Below are 15,465 nucleotides of genomic sequence, written 5' to 3'. Positions count from 1 at the left end.
GTAGCCGGCCTCCCCTCCCTCCCCATCTCATTTGCCTAATCTATGCGCAGCCCCGCCCCAAACCTTATCAGAATAATTTATGCGAAATTTCTCCAGCCGCGTAGAGGATGACACGTATCTCTAGCTAAGAAACAAACGACCAGGCCTCTCAGCCACCAATCGCTGCAGCTCTTTCAAGTACCTAATGAATAATTAATGAGACCCAAAGCCCAACAACAAATGTCTGAGACGTCACGAGCCTTGATCGTAACTTGGGCGGGACAGCACCGTGTCCACGCTACCTGCCAGGAGCCTTCCCGCCAATGGGAGCAGAGCAGAGCACGACTGACACAGCAGCCATACAATGAGAGAAATACACACAACGCTTACCTTCACCGCCCATCACTCTCCTTGTTTTCAGAGGCAGTGCTCAGCTTCCAAATCCTGCTGTTAGGCAGTCGGGGGCGGAGAGCCTTCCGATGATAGACAGGTGAAAGGCCCAATCCAGTCTTCGGACAAGTCCCGCGCCTCGGGCCACCGCCCACGGAGATAGTAAACTGCGCAAGGCGCCTCCCTCTCAACTCAGTGACTCCGGGCAGTCACTGAAGACTGATTTTCGACCTGCTGGCAGCCTCCAGGCAATTTTAACACTAGGATCGATGTCTGGAATACTACGGCAGCCAGAGCGGGGCAATTAACTGAACGCTGACCTTAGGGAGAATTCTCCATTCATTGCCTCTGCGGAGAGAGCAGTTACACGACCAAAATGAGGCAACTAGCTCAAAAGAAGCCAAAAGTACCTCAACACATTTGTGAACTGTAAGGCCGAGATCTAGAGTCTGTTAAGGTAGTTTCCTATGGATGATTCTTCCTGTGTCATCAGCTGTGTAAAACCCAACCCAAAACACTATCAACAGAAGTTTTACTGTCTTGAATTCCTCTTCCAAAAAACTGAAGAGCTTGATGAAATTAGGGATTAGTCAAACTCTAATAATGCTGGCCATGGCCACTCGTTCCAGGCAGCAAGCAAGAAAGAGCAGCCATTTCAGAAGATAACATACCCAGATTTAGGGGTTTGGAACACAAGATTTTGTGAGCAAGAGGCAGGGTTCCAAAGAGCCTTCAGTTTCAGGGATCTACTTGAGAGTTAAGAGGCAACTTCTTGTTCCTGTTTGCAACTACGATCAAATCTTTCTTTTTTTTTTTTTTTTTTTTTAATATTTGTCTGCACCGCGTCTTAGTTGCATGGTACGCGGGATCTTAGTTGCCGCATGCGGGATCTAGTTCCCCGACCAGGGATTGAACCCAGGCCCCCTGCACTGGGAGCCTGGAGTCTTAACCACTGGGCCACCAGGGAAGTCCCCAATCAAATTTTATCTGTACAAACACAGGTGAGAATCTGGGATGAGAAGCCATCCAACTCCAAACGTCTTGATAATAGTTCTTCAATTTTTTTTTTTCTGGTGAAATTGCTCACCGCTATCCTACATATGCCTCTATGAGGTAGATAAAAATATTAAAATCTCAATTTGGCAGAAGAGCCAAATATTGTGGCATTATACTCCAGAATAATATTGATATTTAGAATCTTACCAACTGGCTCTTCCAGAAAAAGTTCAAGTTCAGAATGTGCTGACACCTGATGGTAAGCTAAAAAACATGCCCTTCTCATTACAGGGCTTTACCCAGAAAAAAAAAAAAATTCTCAGAGAAGGTGCTTCTTGAATTGAATAGAGAAATCTCAAATCACATTTTAGAGAGGGAATTCCTTACCATCTTTACATCCTCTTTCGGAAGACAGGTTAGAACCTAGGTTCAAATCCTAGGTCCACTATTTACTAGCTATGTGACCTCAAGCAAGTTAATTAACCTCTCTGTGCTTCAGCTGTCATCTCAAAAAAAAAGTACCTACCTAACAAGTTAGCAGTAAATGAGTTAATATAAGTAAAGCACTTAGAAGAACAATGTTTGCAAGCCTCAATTACGAATCATACACAAATATAACTGTAATCCTTATATGGCTTACAGATAATAAAAATTTAAGATGATTCAAAAGTTGTCTGGACGAGGGCAGAGGACTCCCAACCACATGGTAGGCACACAAACAAGTATGTTAAGTGATAATTCTGTGTTTAGTGTAATGGTGTTGTTAAAAAGAAACAAGCCCCAAATGGAGTCACTTGTGTTGAGCCCCACCAAGATTTAACACCTAACCTAACTGCAGTTTCAACCTCTATCAGGAGTAGAATCTTAAACCAATCACTCTGGAATTTCCTGAATCAGGTAATCTGCCTGATAAGACCCCTTGCTTCCTATAAGGGAATGTGACCTTCCCTAATACAATCCACTCTTTCTTCTGCCTGTTGAAAACTTTCCATTTTGCACAACTCCTAGGAGCGCCTTTCTATTTACTAGGCGGGATGCTGCCCGATTCATGAGTTGTTTAGTAGGCCAAGTAGATTTTCAGATTTACTCAGTTGATGCTTGTGTTTTAAGTGTTGAGCTGTATTGAAGCAGGATTAAAGAAATGACTGAATTAAGTGTGATCTTTTCTTTTATTGTTTTTCCAACTTTCTGAACAAAAATCCAAAAGGATAGCAACACTAAAGTGGATGATGAATATTTGCTGAAGCCTTCCACATGTCTTTGGGTAAAAAAAAGGGGAAAACAATCCATGTGGGACTGAGTTCATCTTCCTGACACACACAATGCACTTAACGCCTTAAAAAAACTCAGAGGAAAGCTCTACGGCCGCCACTGTGAGACCAGACGGGAAACCGAAGGCAAAAGGGCAGTGGTCAGTGAGTAGCAAGCCGAAATACGACACCAAGGAACTGAAATAGGATTATTCCACTTGAAACGTGACTCCCGGCGAGGCACTTACCCTCAGAGCTCCCGGAAAGTGAGGGCGGTCGGGCCCACTAAACAAGAGAATTTGCGCCCGACCGCGTCACTAAGGTGCTTTGAAATCACCTGGCGAACGGCATGCTAGACAAAGAAAACGGCCAGCGCAAGTGAAACTAGTCCGGGTTCGCGAAAGCACTCGGCCCAAAAAGCCTGATCAGAAAGACGGGAGGGCTGGGGAGAGTCGCGAAGTGTAGCCCCAGGCTGCGTCGCCGCCCCGGAACCGAGCCGACGCCCGTGGGATGAGAGGGGCGGGACAGGCATCGGGGCGGGACTCTCACCGGCCGCCGGGCCTGCCCAGCCCCGGAGGGAGAGAACAGAGGATCCGGGCACCAGCCGAGGCGCCGGGCACTATCTCTACCTGCGGCGAGTCGCCGCTACAGCCGCCGCCGGGCTACCCACCCCACACCGCCAGGGGGCCCAACGCAGCGTGCACCCGCGCAACAGACGCACGGCGGCCGCGACCCCACAGCCGGCGCCGCTGACGTCAGGGCGACGTCAGAGCGGACGCCGCGGCGGGGCGGGAGCTGGGACGGCGAAGGAGGGCGTTTTCGGAGCACGCGCTGGGCTGGGGCCGCTGACGTCGGGCTCAGGTGCGCGCGCTCGCTCGCCCGCCCGAGCGCGGCCCAGGTGGCGGCTCGCAGCTCCAGGTGGCGGCCTGCATCGGTGAGGGGGCGACCGGCGGCGCGTCCGCACGCTGTCCCGGCGGCGCGGGAGACCGGGCGGGGTCGGGGTTAGGGGAGCGGCGGGAGGGCGCCTCGGCTTGCACTCACGTGACGGGCGGGGAGGTTGGGGTGGGGGCGGCGAGCTGGGTGGGCCTGGGCCCCCGATGGGGAGACGAATTGTCCGGCCCCACCCCTCGCGGGCCTGCCCGTCGCAGTGCAGGACCTTCCTTGGGGCTGGGGCCGGACCCGCCGCGCAGCTTCCCTGGGCAGCCTGGTCCTCTGCGGCGGCCCACCCGACCGCCGGAGCTGACAGGAGTTGTCTTCCCCGTAGGGCCGCGGCGAGAAGGCGAGAGTCCGCGCTTTCCGAGGGAGCTGCGCCGGCCTCGGCCCCGCGGGGTCCCACCGCACCCGAGAGGATGGAGAGCCTCCCCCGACGCCCCAGCAGGGCCCGCGATCCCACGCTGGCCGGCCCTCGCTAGCTGCTCGAAATTTGCGTTTTATCCACCACCTAGGCCTTGTCTCCTGAGTCAGTGGCGTTGTGGTTCCAAAGAAATGGAAGAAAAGGAGCGATGTGACCGACTCCGTTCGGTCCTCCTACCTTGAGGCCTGGTTGGCATTTGCAGAAAGGAAAATACAGCAAGAAAATCGTGTGTTTTTGGAAGGGGTAGAAGAGGAGGGTGGAAGAAGGAAAACAAGGTCTTAGATTTTATATGATTTTTTTAAACTTCTGCACTTCGACAGTGGTGGCAAAATACACTAAATCCAAAAGTTATCTTTGTTTTGAGAAGGGGATTATTTTTCCTTTTGATTATGACCTTTTCTCCCCGTGACAAAGCATAAATCATGGACATCAGAAAATAAGGTAGACCTCAGGAATCCTGCAAAGACTGAGAAGCTTACATTCCTCCTCAGGAGGAAAGAGTGGGGTGTTTTTAGCCCTCTCTGGAACCTAAAACGAAAAACATGAGTTGCGTGCCATGGAAAGGAGACAAGGCCAAATCCGAATCATTGGAGCTACCCCAGGCTGCACCCCTACAAATCTACCATGAGAAACAGCGCAGGGAGCTTTGTGCTCTGCACGCCCTCAATAATGTCTTCCAGGACAGCAATGCCTTCACCCGGGACACGCTGCAAGAGATTTTCCAGAGGTAGGGGACTCCTTCTTGGTGTCTCTATCCTTTTGTGCTCTTTTTGAATTTCTGCGCGTGGGGCAGCGTCTCTGCTGCATAAACCTTCAAACCAACAGGGATTGTTAATGCTGTTAATGCTAACAGCTAAATGCTGTTAGCAGGTATAAGGGACACAGGAATGGGAAAGTGAATAATCAGGACCATTTACTGAGCACTTAACAGTGGGCTGGGCACAGTGCTAAGAGCCTCAGTGGTGTTACCTCAAGTGATCCCTTATACAATCCATTGGAATCTGTGTTGTCATTTCCATTTTATGGATAAAGACAGGGCTCAGAGAAGTTCAGTAATTTGCCCAAGGTAACATAACAAGAGATGAAGCCAGGCTTGAATCCAGGTTTGTTGTTGCTGTGCTGTTGACCACTATGCTGTTAATGCCTCTCAAGTCCTGCCCCCAAGGAGTTTAGAGTCTAGAAGGGGGACAAGATACGTACACACTCAGTCACCTGTCATCAGAGTTGGAATGTAGTGGGTTCCATAAGAAGGGTATATACACAGTGCTCAGCTTTTCTACGAGGCCGTGTGCTGGGGTTGGTGCTTTTCATATGGTGTTTTGTGTAGCTCTCCTAACAGTAGATTTACTGTCTCTATTTTACTGATAAAGAAACAGAAAGAAAGGTCAGGTAATTTGTCCAAATAGCTTCTAAGTAGCAAAGCTGTGATTTGAAGCTGACTCTAGGTCCCCTCCCCTTTCTACTTCATTCTAGAGGGCCTTTCTTATCCACTTTCCAAACGCTACCGGACAGGTTGATAGAAGTTCAGCTTTCTTCTGTCAGCTTTGATGTTCTAAAATTCTTCTCTCAAAGGGTATGAGAAATGGTTCTGCAGTGGCTGGTTCAGCACGTGTGCTGTCCATAGCAACTCTGACAGTGCGCCTGTCTCACTACACCAGCTTATAAAGAGTTATCCCGCTCAATTCTCAGTGCAGAGAAAGCCCAAGAATTCTTCAAGCAATGTGTATTGGCAGTTCCAGAAGACCCTTCTCTGACTCCATTCAGAAATGAAATGATTGCCCCAGAGGGCCTGAATTACAGCTGGGAACAACCTATTTGGGGTGATTTATGAAGCATAGGTATGGACCACTTACCCTGAAAGAACCGTAGGCCCTCTCTTAAAAGAATGTTAATCCCAGTGTGCTGACAAAATTGTAATGAGAGTAATTATTTTCCAGTGTCAGTAATAACCATAGTAATGCCTTAGCAGGGCAGATGTGTCCTTTGCGTCATGGCCATCATCTGGCAAGTAGAATTAACTCTTCTCAGGAAACAGGGCCCTGGGAGGTGAGATAACTTGTCTCAGATTGCTAGGTCGTGTAGCTGAAAGCAGAAAGGAGGCCAGTCCATTAGACTGCTTCCTTTTGGCAGCCATTAATATATCTTCTTCTCCTAATTGGATATTTTCAGATTATTTCCTAATCGAAGTCTAGGGAGAAGAAAAAGACTGACAGTGAGTCCTTGAACTTGCTTGGTACTCGGTACTCTGTGACAGCCCTGCAACAACCTTATCAGCAGTGATCCTGAGAAACTAGGTTTCCATTTAAGCAATTTGCCCAGTTTCACTCACTAGTCAATGTCAATTCCAAGACTCGGTGTGTCCATTCAGAAGTTTTCCACTTCTCTAAATTTGGCCTGGACCTGACATGATGGTGATCACTAACACAGATGAACACTCTGTGCAAAGCACTGTTCTGAGTGCGTTCCTTGTGTTCACTCACTCCTGACACCAATCTTAAGGGTAGATCCTGGGACTTCCTTGGCGGTCCAGTGGGTAAGACTCCGCACTTCCACTGCAGGGGGCACCGGTTGGATCCCTGGTCAGGGAGATAACATCCCACATGCTGTGCGGCCAAAAAAAAAAAAAAAGGTAGATCCTGTTATTTTTCATCTTTCCAGATGAGGGAACAGAGTTCACAGAGCTATTCGTTGTAGGATTTGGTCCCAAGCTTTGTGAATGGAGGGCCTGCTTTCCGATCTGCTCTGCTACTTCCTGAGTATTGGGAAGGCGTCTCAGAGCAATGACATCATCCGTAGCTGTTCACCCTGCTAGGAAGTTGGGCCTGGGTTTGAAGATGTGGACTATAAGCTGTTTGTGGATAATAGCAGGACTTTTTCAGCTATGTTTTCCCTGAATGAAAGAATGCTAAATATTTGCTAAACACTCACATGGAACCAAAGTTCTATTCCTGGCTTTTGAAGCTTTAGCAAGTTGTACTACATTCCCCCAGGTACCTATCAGCACAAGATCCACCTCAGAGTAACAGCAGACCAGTACATATGAGAATACATGTACCCTACCACTCCAGAGGTGGAATTCTGTATGGAGTATTTAATATGGGAAGATTCGGTGTGGATAGATAGAAACAAAGAAGTGTGAAAGGGAGGAGAGGTGAGGGAGAGGAGATAGAATTTTTTAAACGAGAAACATTTACTAGCTGCCTTCAGTATGCCAGGCACCACTACACACTGTAAAGAAAACAAGCTGAACAAGACTCAGCTGCTGAGAAGTATGTCTTAGAACCGTCCATTGACCCGGCCTTGAGAAAAGACTGAAGTGAATTTAGAACCATGGAACTCAGAGCAATCTAAAGGGAGAAAGATAATGTATTTGGATTTTAACAGAAAAGAAGAGTAACGTTGGCAGTAATGTTAACTAGATAATTTTTAATTCCCAGATCTTAAGTTCTATGCTGTTTTGAAGATGTGGCTGATGAATGGTAGAAATGGGACACAATTTTTGATTAATGCCATTTGTTGAGAGGAAGTTCATTCTAGCAGTTGAATTTTAGCCAGACAGAATACAAAAGCAGGGTGGAGTTACAATGCAGTTGTGGGTATGAGATGACTCATGGTTGGAATAGAAATGAATAGGAATTTAGACAGGACTAAGCTAATGACTCGGCAGCAACACAGGAACAGGCAAGAGAGGAGTCAGGTGTGACAGGCTCAATCCAGGATTTGAAGATAGTGGTCAAAAAGAGATCATCGGTTTGAAAAGGATGAACAACTGCAATTGGAGAAAAGGTCAGACTATAAGAGATTATAGATACTGGTGAACATCCTCTACCACAGAGAAGCCCTCCTGCCTCCCCATTAAAAAGTCCCTGAGCACACATTTAAAGGAAGGGGCCACCTTTAAAGGTATGGCGGTTGTAAATGGAGAAAAGGTGTTGTTGAGTGTTAACCTCTAGAGATTTAAATTTTCTCATCCAAGGGCCGGGCAGACTCCTTCTCGTCATCACCATCGCCAGCACCTACAGAGTACTTTTGTGTGCCTGGCGCTGTGATCTGTGCTTTATGTATTTAAGCTGTGCTTTATGTATTTAATAATTTAAAAACACATTAGGAAGTTCTGAGCCATATTTTCTAAGGTCACACCTCAGAACTTATAAAAAGGAAAAAATTAAGGGAAAAAAGGAATCTTGATGACATGTTTCCACATCTCCTTTTCATTCAAACCTGAAACATCACCTTAGCCAGACACAGTGGTAACTATAAGAGAGGACCAGAGACTTAACTGAGGGCACAGACATCAGTGGAGAGACCTGGACTAGAACCCATCTTCTCAGTTGTAGATCACTTCAAATCTTATGGCTCTAACCTCTGCCTATGGTGACAAAAATGAGAGGCTAGCGTACAGTCCAGAATTTCCGTGGAAATAATTAAGACAGTCCTGAATAGGAGTTTGCCGAGGAGTCTCAAGAAAACATTCCACTGGGACAGAGTAGAATTCCCATGGAATTCAGTGGGATCAGTGTGTTGAAATATCCAGGAGACTGTTCATTGTAGCTTTAGGTTTAGAGGTAGAATCCTAGCTCTGCCACTCACTAGCTGTATATGACTGTACAAGTCACCATAACCTCTTTGTACCTCAGCTTCCTTACTTACACTACGGGGTTAATTTCTATCTCAAGATTGTTGGAAGGATTAAGTGATAAATCTCATAAAAATAGCTAACACAGTGGGCACTTGATTATTGTCAAAGTAAAAACAAGCACTGGTATAATGGGCACACTGGATGGATCCCACTTACTCAAATGGCCACTCTTCTAGGAGTGAGATGGAAACCATTCTTAGCATTTCCTATATTGATTGGTTTGACAGACACACGGTTATGCAGTTGCCATTGCCCAGCTGTGAGAGATACAGAGGAGATGAGTCATCCCCTTTGCTTCGGGAATTTACTATTTTGTTGGACACGTATAAAATAAATGAATTCTTCAGTGGTCCTATAAGATAGGAATCATTCCCATTTTTACAGAGAAGCTAACAGGCATGGAGACTAAATCTCAGAATTGATATTGATTCTGCTTGGATGTGAACTCAGATGTGTGTGGTCCTCCTGATCTCCCTCCTTTTTCTACTGCCCTGGAGCCAGGAAGGATTCCATGGAAGAGGTAGGATGTTAGGTTGAGCTTGAAGAAGCTTTAGGATTTAGCTTGAAACAAGAACTAGGATAAAAGAAGAGAGGCCACATGGTCATGGTGCCTGAAGTACACTAAGCCCAATGAAAGGGAAACAGCAGGTCAAGTGGGGCTGGGAGGGTTGGAGTTGGCCAACCAGGCAACTGGCTCCACTGACAGTTCTTATGTAAGCGAGTGAAATGATACCTTGGTGAAGGTGGCAGGAACATAAAGGCTGAATAGGTGGAAGGAGCATTTGGAAGCAAGGAGGTCAATTTAGGAACCTGTGTCAAAAAATCCAGGTGTGGGACTTCTCTGGTGGTCCAGTGGTTAAGACGCTTCCAATACAGGGGACGAGGGCTCGATGCCTGGTCGGGGAACTAAGATCCCGCATGTTGCATGGTGCAGCCAAAAGATTAAAAAAAAATTTTTTTAAATCCAGGTGTGAGGTGAGGAGCCTCCAGTTAGGGGAGAGAGTAGGAATAGACAGGCAAGGATTTGAATCTGAGATTGATGTAGGACAAGGAGAAGAGACACTCGGAACACTAGCCCTAGAAGGTGCACCTCAAAAAAAATGTGTGGTCAAACCTGTTTGGGAGCTGAAACCTTTTGTACACCCTCTCCCTGAGACTCAAGGTAAATATTAGCATATTAGGGGCTTCAAGAAAACCTGTAGGAAACCTGTTTGCTTGATTCATTCAGCTATTGTATTAAATGCCTCTGTGATCCTCTGAGGAGCGCATTGCGGGGAAACGCAGCACTAAGGTTTGAGCTTGGTAGGGAGTTAGATGGTGAAAGAGATGGAGGACTCAGCAGTTTCTTTGCTGGAACCTTCATGCGTCTACTGTCTGGAGACTTCTCTGAAGGTATTGAGAAGCTACTGAAAAGCTGGTGAAGGGAGAGCAACTTGATATATCTTGAGATAGACTTTCATATGCTTTCTCATTTAATCCAAGTGCCCAAGAACCCATTGAGAGCCTTTGTCCTGTTAAGCTACATTTTAGGCCCAGGCCAAGGGACTCAGCTGGCCTTTCCTCTTATCAGCCCACCGCCACCAGCCACTCTGATTCATGAGTCCTTGCCGTAAGACAGCAAGCAGAACTTTGGATTCAAACAAACCCGAGTTTGAATCCTAGTTCTGTCATCTATAAGGGAAGTGATCATGGGCTAGTCATTTTAAATCACCAAACTTCAGTTTCTAAACCCATAAAATGGTAATAATTCATACCTTCTTATGGGTTTATTGTGAGGATTAAATGAGATACATATATGAAAGCATCTATCATCAGGCATGGCAGAGAAGTTTTCACTAAACGGTATTTATTGTCACAGGTAAAACAAAGTTTGGTTGCAGAGTGGAGTTTAGTGTCCTCAGATCCCCTTCTTTGCTAACTCTGGAGGCTAGCATATAAGCCCTTATTATTTTAAGGGTCTGCTAATATTTACAGGGCAAGAGAGAGGGAAAACAAAATAAACATGGAAAACGTTTCAACAAACGTCCCTCGAGCACCTATCACGTGCCAGGTATTCTTTGAGGTCTGGTGATGGGTAGAGAAGGCCCCTGCTGTCTTTCTAGTGTGGGAAAACACGCAAGTCAGAAAACATGTCCAGTAGTAACACGAGCTATAATTAAATTAAAGCAGGTGGATGTAAGAGGAAATGACTGGGAGAAACGTAAGGTTGGGTGGTCAGAAAAGGCCTCTAGGGCAATAACACTTGAGACCCAAAAAATGAGGAGCAGAGCAAGTGGAGATCTAGGGGAAGAGGATTCCAGACAGCGGGAACAGTGAGTGCAAAGGCCCTCCAGTGAGAAGGAGCTCTGTGTGTTCAGACTGCAGAGAGAAGGTGTTTGTGCTAAGAGGTAGGGATGAGGTCAGCAGAATCCTAAGGGCCTTGCAGGCCAGAGGAAGTAGTTTAGATCATATTTAAGTGCTTTGGGAGCCTTGGAGGGTTTAAGTAGTGGCAGGAGTATGTTTTATGTTGGAAAAATATCAGTATGGTTGCTGTATATAGAGTATAAGATTTCTTAAGTTTTTAGAGTTGACCTAAAGATCTGATTCTCTCCTGGAGATGGCATTTAGCAACCTCCTAGACATCCGCTCTCCACTTTTATTCCTGAGGAACTCACGTCATTTCCCTTCCTCCCCTTCACACAGAGGTGAAAGGCATGCTGCCCCTTCCTTCAAGATGGCCTTTCCTCAGGTCCCGGCCTGCGCCGCCTATGAAAGCAAATTAATAGGATTGGGAATGCCTTCAGAACTGACCTTGTCATGAGATGGAGGAGTGGCTAAAGAGGCCTGGGCAAAGGTGGCTTAAAGCCAGTGAGCAAACCACACTGCAGTTGAGTTTTGTTTATCTGGTACAAAATTTTTTTCCAATTTGTGTTTGTTTGTTTTTTTTAATTCAGGTATTTTACACACGTGTATATTCAGAATACCTTTAGGTGGTTCATGAATTTCAGTTTAATATGGGCCTTACTACTTTATATTGCCTTATGTGGCCCCAGTTCATACATTTATGTTACCTGTCTGAGCCCCTGTAGGCCTTTGAGTATTTAATGATTGATGATTACCAAGTATGCAAGCCTTAAACAGAAAGCATTTAAAGTGTAAGAAATGAGAGTAAGAAATACTACCCATGCAATCAAACTATCAAATACTATTTTTAATGTTAAACAAAAGGCTGTATCAAGGCAAGAAGATCAGCAAGGAAGAAGACTGCAGAAATGGGAAGACTGGGGATTTCATAGATGAGACTCCTTCGTGGAACATTCTCTGTATCCATTGAATTCACTGGAGACACACTTTCTAAATGGCAGGCAAATAGGCCCCACTGCTACTGAATTATTGTTTTTCATAAAAGGAAAGGTAATCCCTAGGGAAGCAGGAGCCCAGACTTCAAAATACTTTGGAAAAAACTTGTTACGTTTACTTGAATGGGAGGAAACAAGCTTCCAGGGGCAGTGGTGTAAAGTACTCTTTTGTCCCTGCCAGTGCAGGGCCAGGAGGGGTTAGGTTGACCAGCAAGTCTCAGCTTTCCTCCTTTCACATTTGCAGGTTGTCTCCAAACACCATGGTGACCCCCCACAAGAAGAGCATGCTGGGAAATGGGAACTACGATGTGAACGTCATTATGGCAGCACTTCAAACCAAAGGCTATGAAGCTGTTTGGTGGGACAAGCGCAGGTAATTGAACCAGGCTTGACTTGATGAGAACTGGCATTCAGCCGGGGAGGTGGCCAGTGGTGGTGTTACCGCCGGGGAATCCGGGGGAGTTGGCTGCTGCAGAGCCCGACACCGTTTCTGTTCTGCAGGGATGTCGGCGCCATTGCTCTCACTAACGTTATGGGCTTCATCATGAATCTGCCCTCCAGCCTGTGTTGGGGTCCACTGAAGTTGCCACTCAAAAGGCAGCACTGGATCTGTGTTCGAGAGGTGGGAGGTGCCTACTACAACCTCGACTCCAAACTGAAGATGCCCGAATGGATTGGAGGCGAGGGCGAGCTCAGGTACCTGTGTGGCTGATGTAGTGGCAAGTTGAGCTTATCTTTGGACAAAGGAAATGAAATTCCTAGTTCCTTGGGTCCTCTCCTTATTGTCACTTAGAATCATAGGGTTTCAGACTTTAAAAAGACCTGAATCTTCGATGGCCCATGAAGACGTTAAATCCCATTGGTAGAGAAGTCCCATTACCTGGGATGCTGGCTTCCTAGTCTGGCGGGACTGGCATTGTAACATTCTCCAACTTGACAGTATAGCTGCCAGTTCAGTGAAAGGAAGGCAAACATTTGGGCCAGAGGGGGCTAAATTTCCCTGGAACCAAAGAAGAAACTCCTCCTTCTTCTTAATTTTTTTTTTTACAATTATAAGTCCTTTAGAGTACTTTGGGCTCTGTTCCTCACAGAACTGGCTACTGTTGGCAGTAACATATGAGGATGAGCAAAAATTCAGATTGGAAATTTAACTGGACAGATTGAGGGGTAACCAAATGTGGACTCCTCCAAGAACAGATCACTACTAGAGTGTGTTTAGGGCAGCCAAGGGTATAAATAACAAGGGTCCTGTCTGGCGAACATGTGGCCCCAAGACTGGAGTTTGCAATTTTACTAGTATTTTCATTTTCTCTTTCATCTACCCTTTTTTCCTGTAGGAAATTTTTAAAACATCATTTGCGAGGAAAGAACTGTGAACTCCTGCTGGTGGTACCAGAAGAGGTGGAGGCCCATCAGAGTTGGAGGGCTGATGTGTAACACAGTTCTACCCAGCCTTCCCTCACCTCAACCCCCGAAATCCTCTGTGATGTGCTGTGGCCTCTACAGTGGGTCTGCCCTTGCCACGTCCCCAAACATCTCATCGGGTTTTTCCCCTCACATTTGACAGTGCAATAGGACAGACGTGTAGACTGTTACAGAACGAACCAGCGTTACTTGTTCTGGGAAAGGAAAGTAGGAGCTCTGTGTGCTTAAGGCAAGCTATGGAAGACTTTTGTTTTATTTAAGAGAGGAGAAAGAAAGGTGGGTCTTAGCTTATTTCCCCGTTTCTCTGAGGACTTGCCAGAGGCTCTGCTGGAGTTCACTGCTGCTCTGACTCACCTGGAGATGCTGCCTTCACTTCCCCTTTCCTGGCAACCAGTGGGTCTGAAGACACAGTACAGGCAAAGCCCATGCTGACGGGTTTGAAGGACTTAGAGCAAAAAGGCCTCTCAGGAAACCATCTCCAAAACTGCAGCAGCAGTACAGCATGCTGTCTCCAACCCTTAATGCCGCCCTTACCCCGTTTTTAAGAGTGGTTTATGGCCATCCTTGGAGTTTTATAATGAAAAGTTCTCTAATATTCCATGCCAGGCGGTTGAATCCTGCGATATTCTAGTGTGACAGGGTGAGCTAGATACCTAAGAGGATGTGGCCAGAACCAGGCCGGGGCAGGCATGGACAGCCTGTCCGCCTCACTCCAGCATCATCCCTCCCACTTCACTGCATTGCACTGGTTTAGGAGGCTTTGAGGCACAAGATAGGCAAAAGGGCAGTTTTCCCAGCTGACCCACTCTGGCAGAAATCAGGAAAAAAATAAGACTGCCTTTGACATCAAATTCTACTAGTTTGAGACAGAGTTGGGCAAGGAAAGTATTGGGAAGATAAGCCTTCAGAGACTTGGAGCAGCTAGAATGGGTAGAAGTCCTAGGCTTGGAGTCACTGTAGTGACAAGAAGCAGAGCCCTCACATTGGGTGGATATGTGCGTTACGCTTTGTCATCTCTGTAGCTTCCTTTACAGATCAACTGAGAATGGACCTGCCCCCTACCTCTTTAAATAGTTGTAGGCCACTTTTCTCCCCGTAACTTGGGAAAACAAAAGGAGAAGTAAGGGTCATACTACACCGCCTGTCACCACAGTGGCTGTGGTTGTCTCAGGGCAGGTGGGCAGGCAAGGATGGCCTGTCCAGCCCTCACAGGTCAGTGGTTTTGGCAGGTCTGAGAGCTGCCCCACTGGCCAGACCTCTCCAATAGCAGAGCCAGCCTGGGGCTTGCATGTCCAGCCTGAGCAAGCTTAACGGGATGAAGCTGAGGCTTTCTCCCCACTGTGACTGGAGTGCATGTTTACACCAGCACTTTTTCTGCACATGTATCTTCAATCCAACAAGGCCATTTTTTCTGCTGAGTAACAGAGGCCACCAAGCGGCAACTGCGTTACACCCTCTCAGCAAGTGGCCGCATTGTCTTCTGCACCATTTTCCACAGCAGACCTGCTTGGCACCACAGGGAGCTCTTCACCCCCGCACAATGACATTCCAACCACCACCAGCCAGAAGTTACAGCCAACCTTGCTCATTGTCACAAGCAGGACCTTGGGTCCATTGGCACTGTCAGTGATGTAAGCCATTTCCTGGGAGAAGGAAACTCCTCGCCACCAATCTGCTTGGGCCTGTGCAAATGGCACTTCAAAGGAGTCCCCATGCACTTGGAGTCCATGAGCCAGTGGGATATATGCAAAGACGCTTAAACATTTCAGGGCTGGTTTCTCTGTTCATATCCAATTCTGGTGCTTAGGAACAGGGACCTATGCTGATGCCCAAGGGCAAAAAGCCCCACTTCCTTTAAGAAAGGGGGCAGGCCTGACCCTGATGCCCAGTAAGGGGCAACCCTAGGCTTTTTGTTTTTCTTGCTTTTATTCCTTTTTGTTGGCCTTGTGCTGGGTTTGTTTACAAAAGATGTATTTTGTTTAACCAAATATTAAAAATGGAAAACTCCATACATAAATTTCATCTGTCTGAATTCTATAATTATGTACATTAAAAAAAGTGTAGTTTAGTATGATGCTGCTTTGGAAGGAATTC

General features: G+C 46.7%; 1 protein-coding gene across 2 annotated transcripts; it reads left to right on the top strand.

The window, feature by feature from the left end:
- The first annotated feature begins 3,479 nt into the window (after window positions 1-3,479).
- Window positions 3,480-15,388, top strand: JOSD1 (Josephin domain containing 1). Of its 2 annotated transcripts, none has more exons than XM_029206432.1 (5): window positions 3,480-3,549; window positions 3,880-4,696; window positions 12,191-12,319; window positions 12,448-12,642; window positions 13,284-15,388. In XM_029206432.1, exons 2-5 carry the CDS (start codon window positions 4,512-4,514, stop codon window positions 13,381-13,383), a joined length of 609 nt encoding a protein of 202 aa, XP_029062265.1. In that variant the 5' UTR covers window positions 3,480-3,549; window positions 3,880-4,511; the 3' UTR covers window positions 13,384-15,388. The 2 variants fall into 2 exon arrangements, with proteins under 2 accessions (XP_029062265.1, XP_029062266.1); XM_029206433.1 differs by lacking the exon at window positions 3,480-3,549 and adding an exon at window positions 11,291-11,474 and having other exon boundaries at window positions 4,504-4,696.
- The last annotated feature ends 77 nt before the right edge of the window (window positions 15,389-15,465 follow it).

The sequence above is a fragment of the Monodon monoceros genome, unplaced genomic scaffold (genome assembly GCF_005190385.1).
Source record: "Monodon monoceros isolate NGI ecotype Baffin Bay Population unplaced genomic scaffold, NGI_Narwhal_1 Super_Scaffold_6, whole genome shotgun sequence".
NCBI lineage: Eukaryota > Metazoa > Chordata > Mammalia > Artiodactyla > Monodontidae > Monodon > Monodon monoceros.
The sequence above is the reverse complement of the archived record's forward strand: the minus strand, read 5'-3'. Positions and strand labels throughout refer to the sequence as shown.

Excerpts from the sequence above, each read along its gene's own strand:
- JOSD1 (XM_029206432.1), top strand. The coding sequence starts at position 4,512 with ATGAGTTGCGTGCCATGGAAAGGAGACAAGGCCAAATCCGAATCATTG. Across the intron at positions 4,697-12,190 it reads CTGCAAGAGATTTTCCAGAG|GTTGTCTCCAAACACCATGG; the intron begins GTAGGGGACTCC and ends TCACATTTGCAG. Across the intron at positions 12,320-12,447 it reads GTTTGGTGGGACAAGCGCAG|GGATGTCGGCGCCATTGCTC; the intron begins GTAATTGAACCA and ends TCTGTTCTGCAG.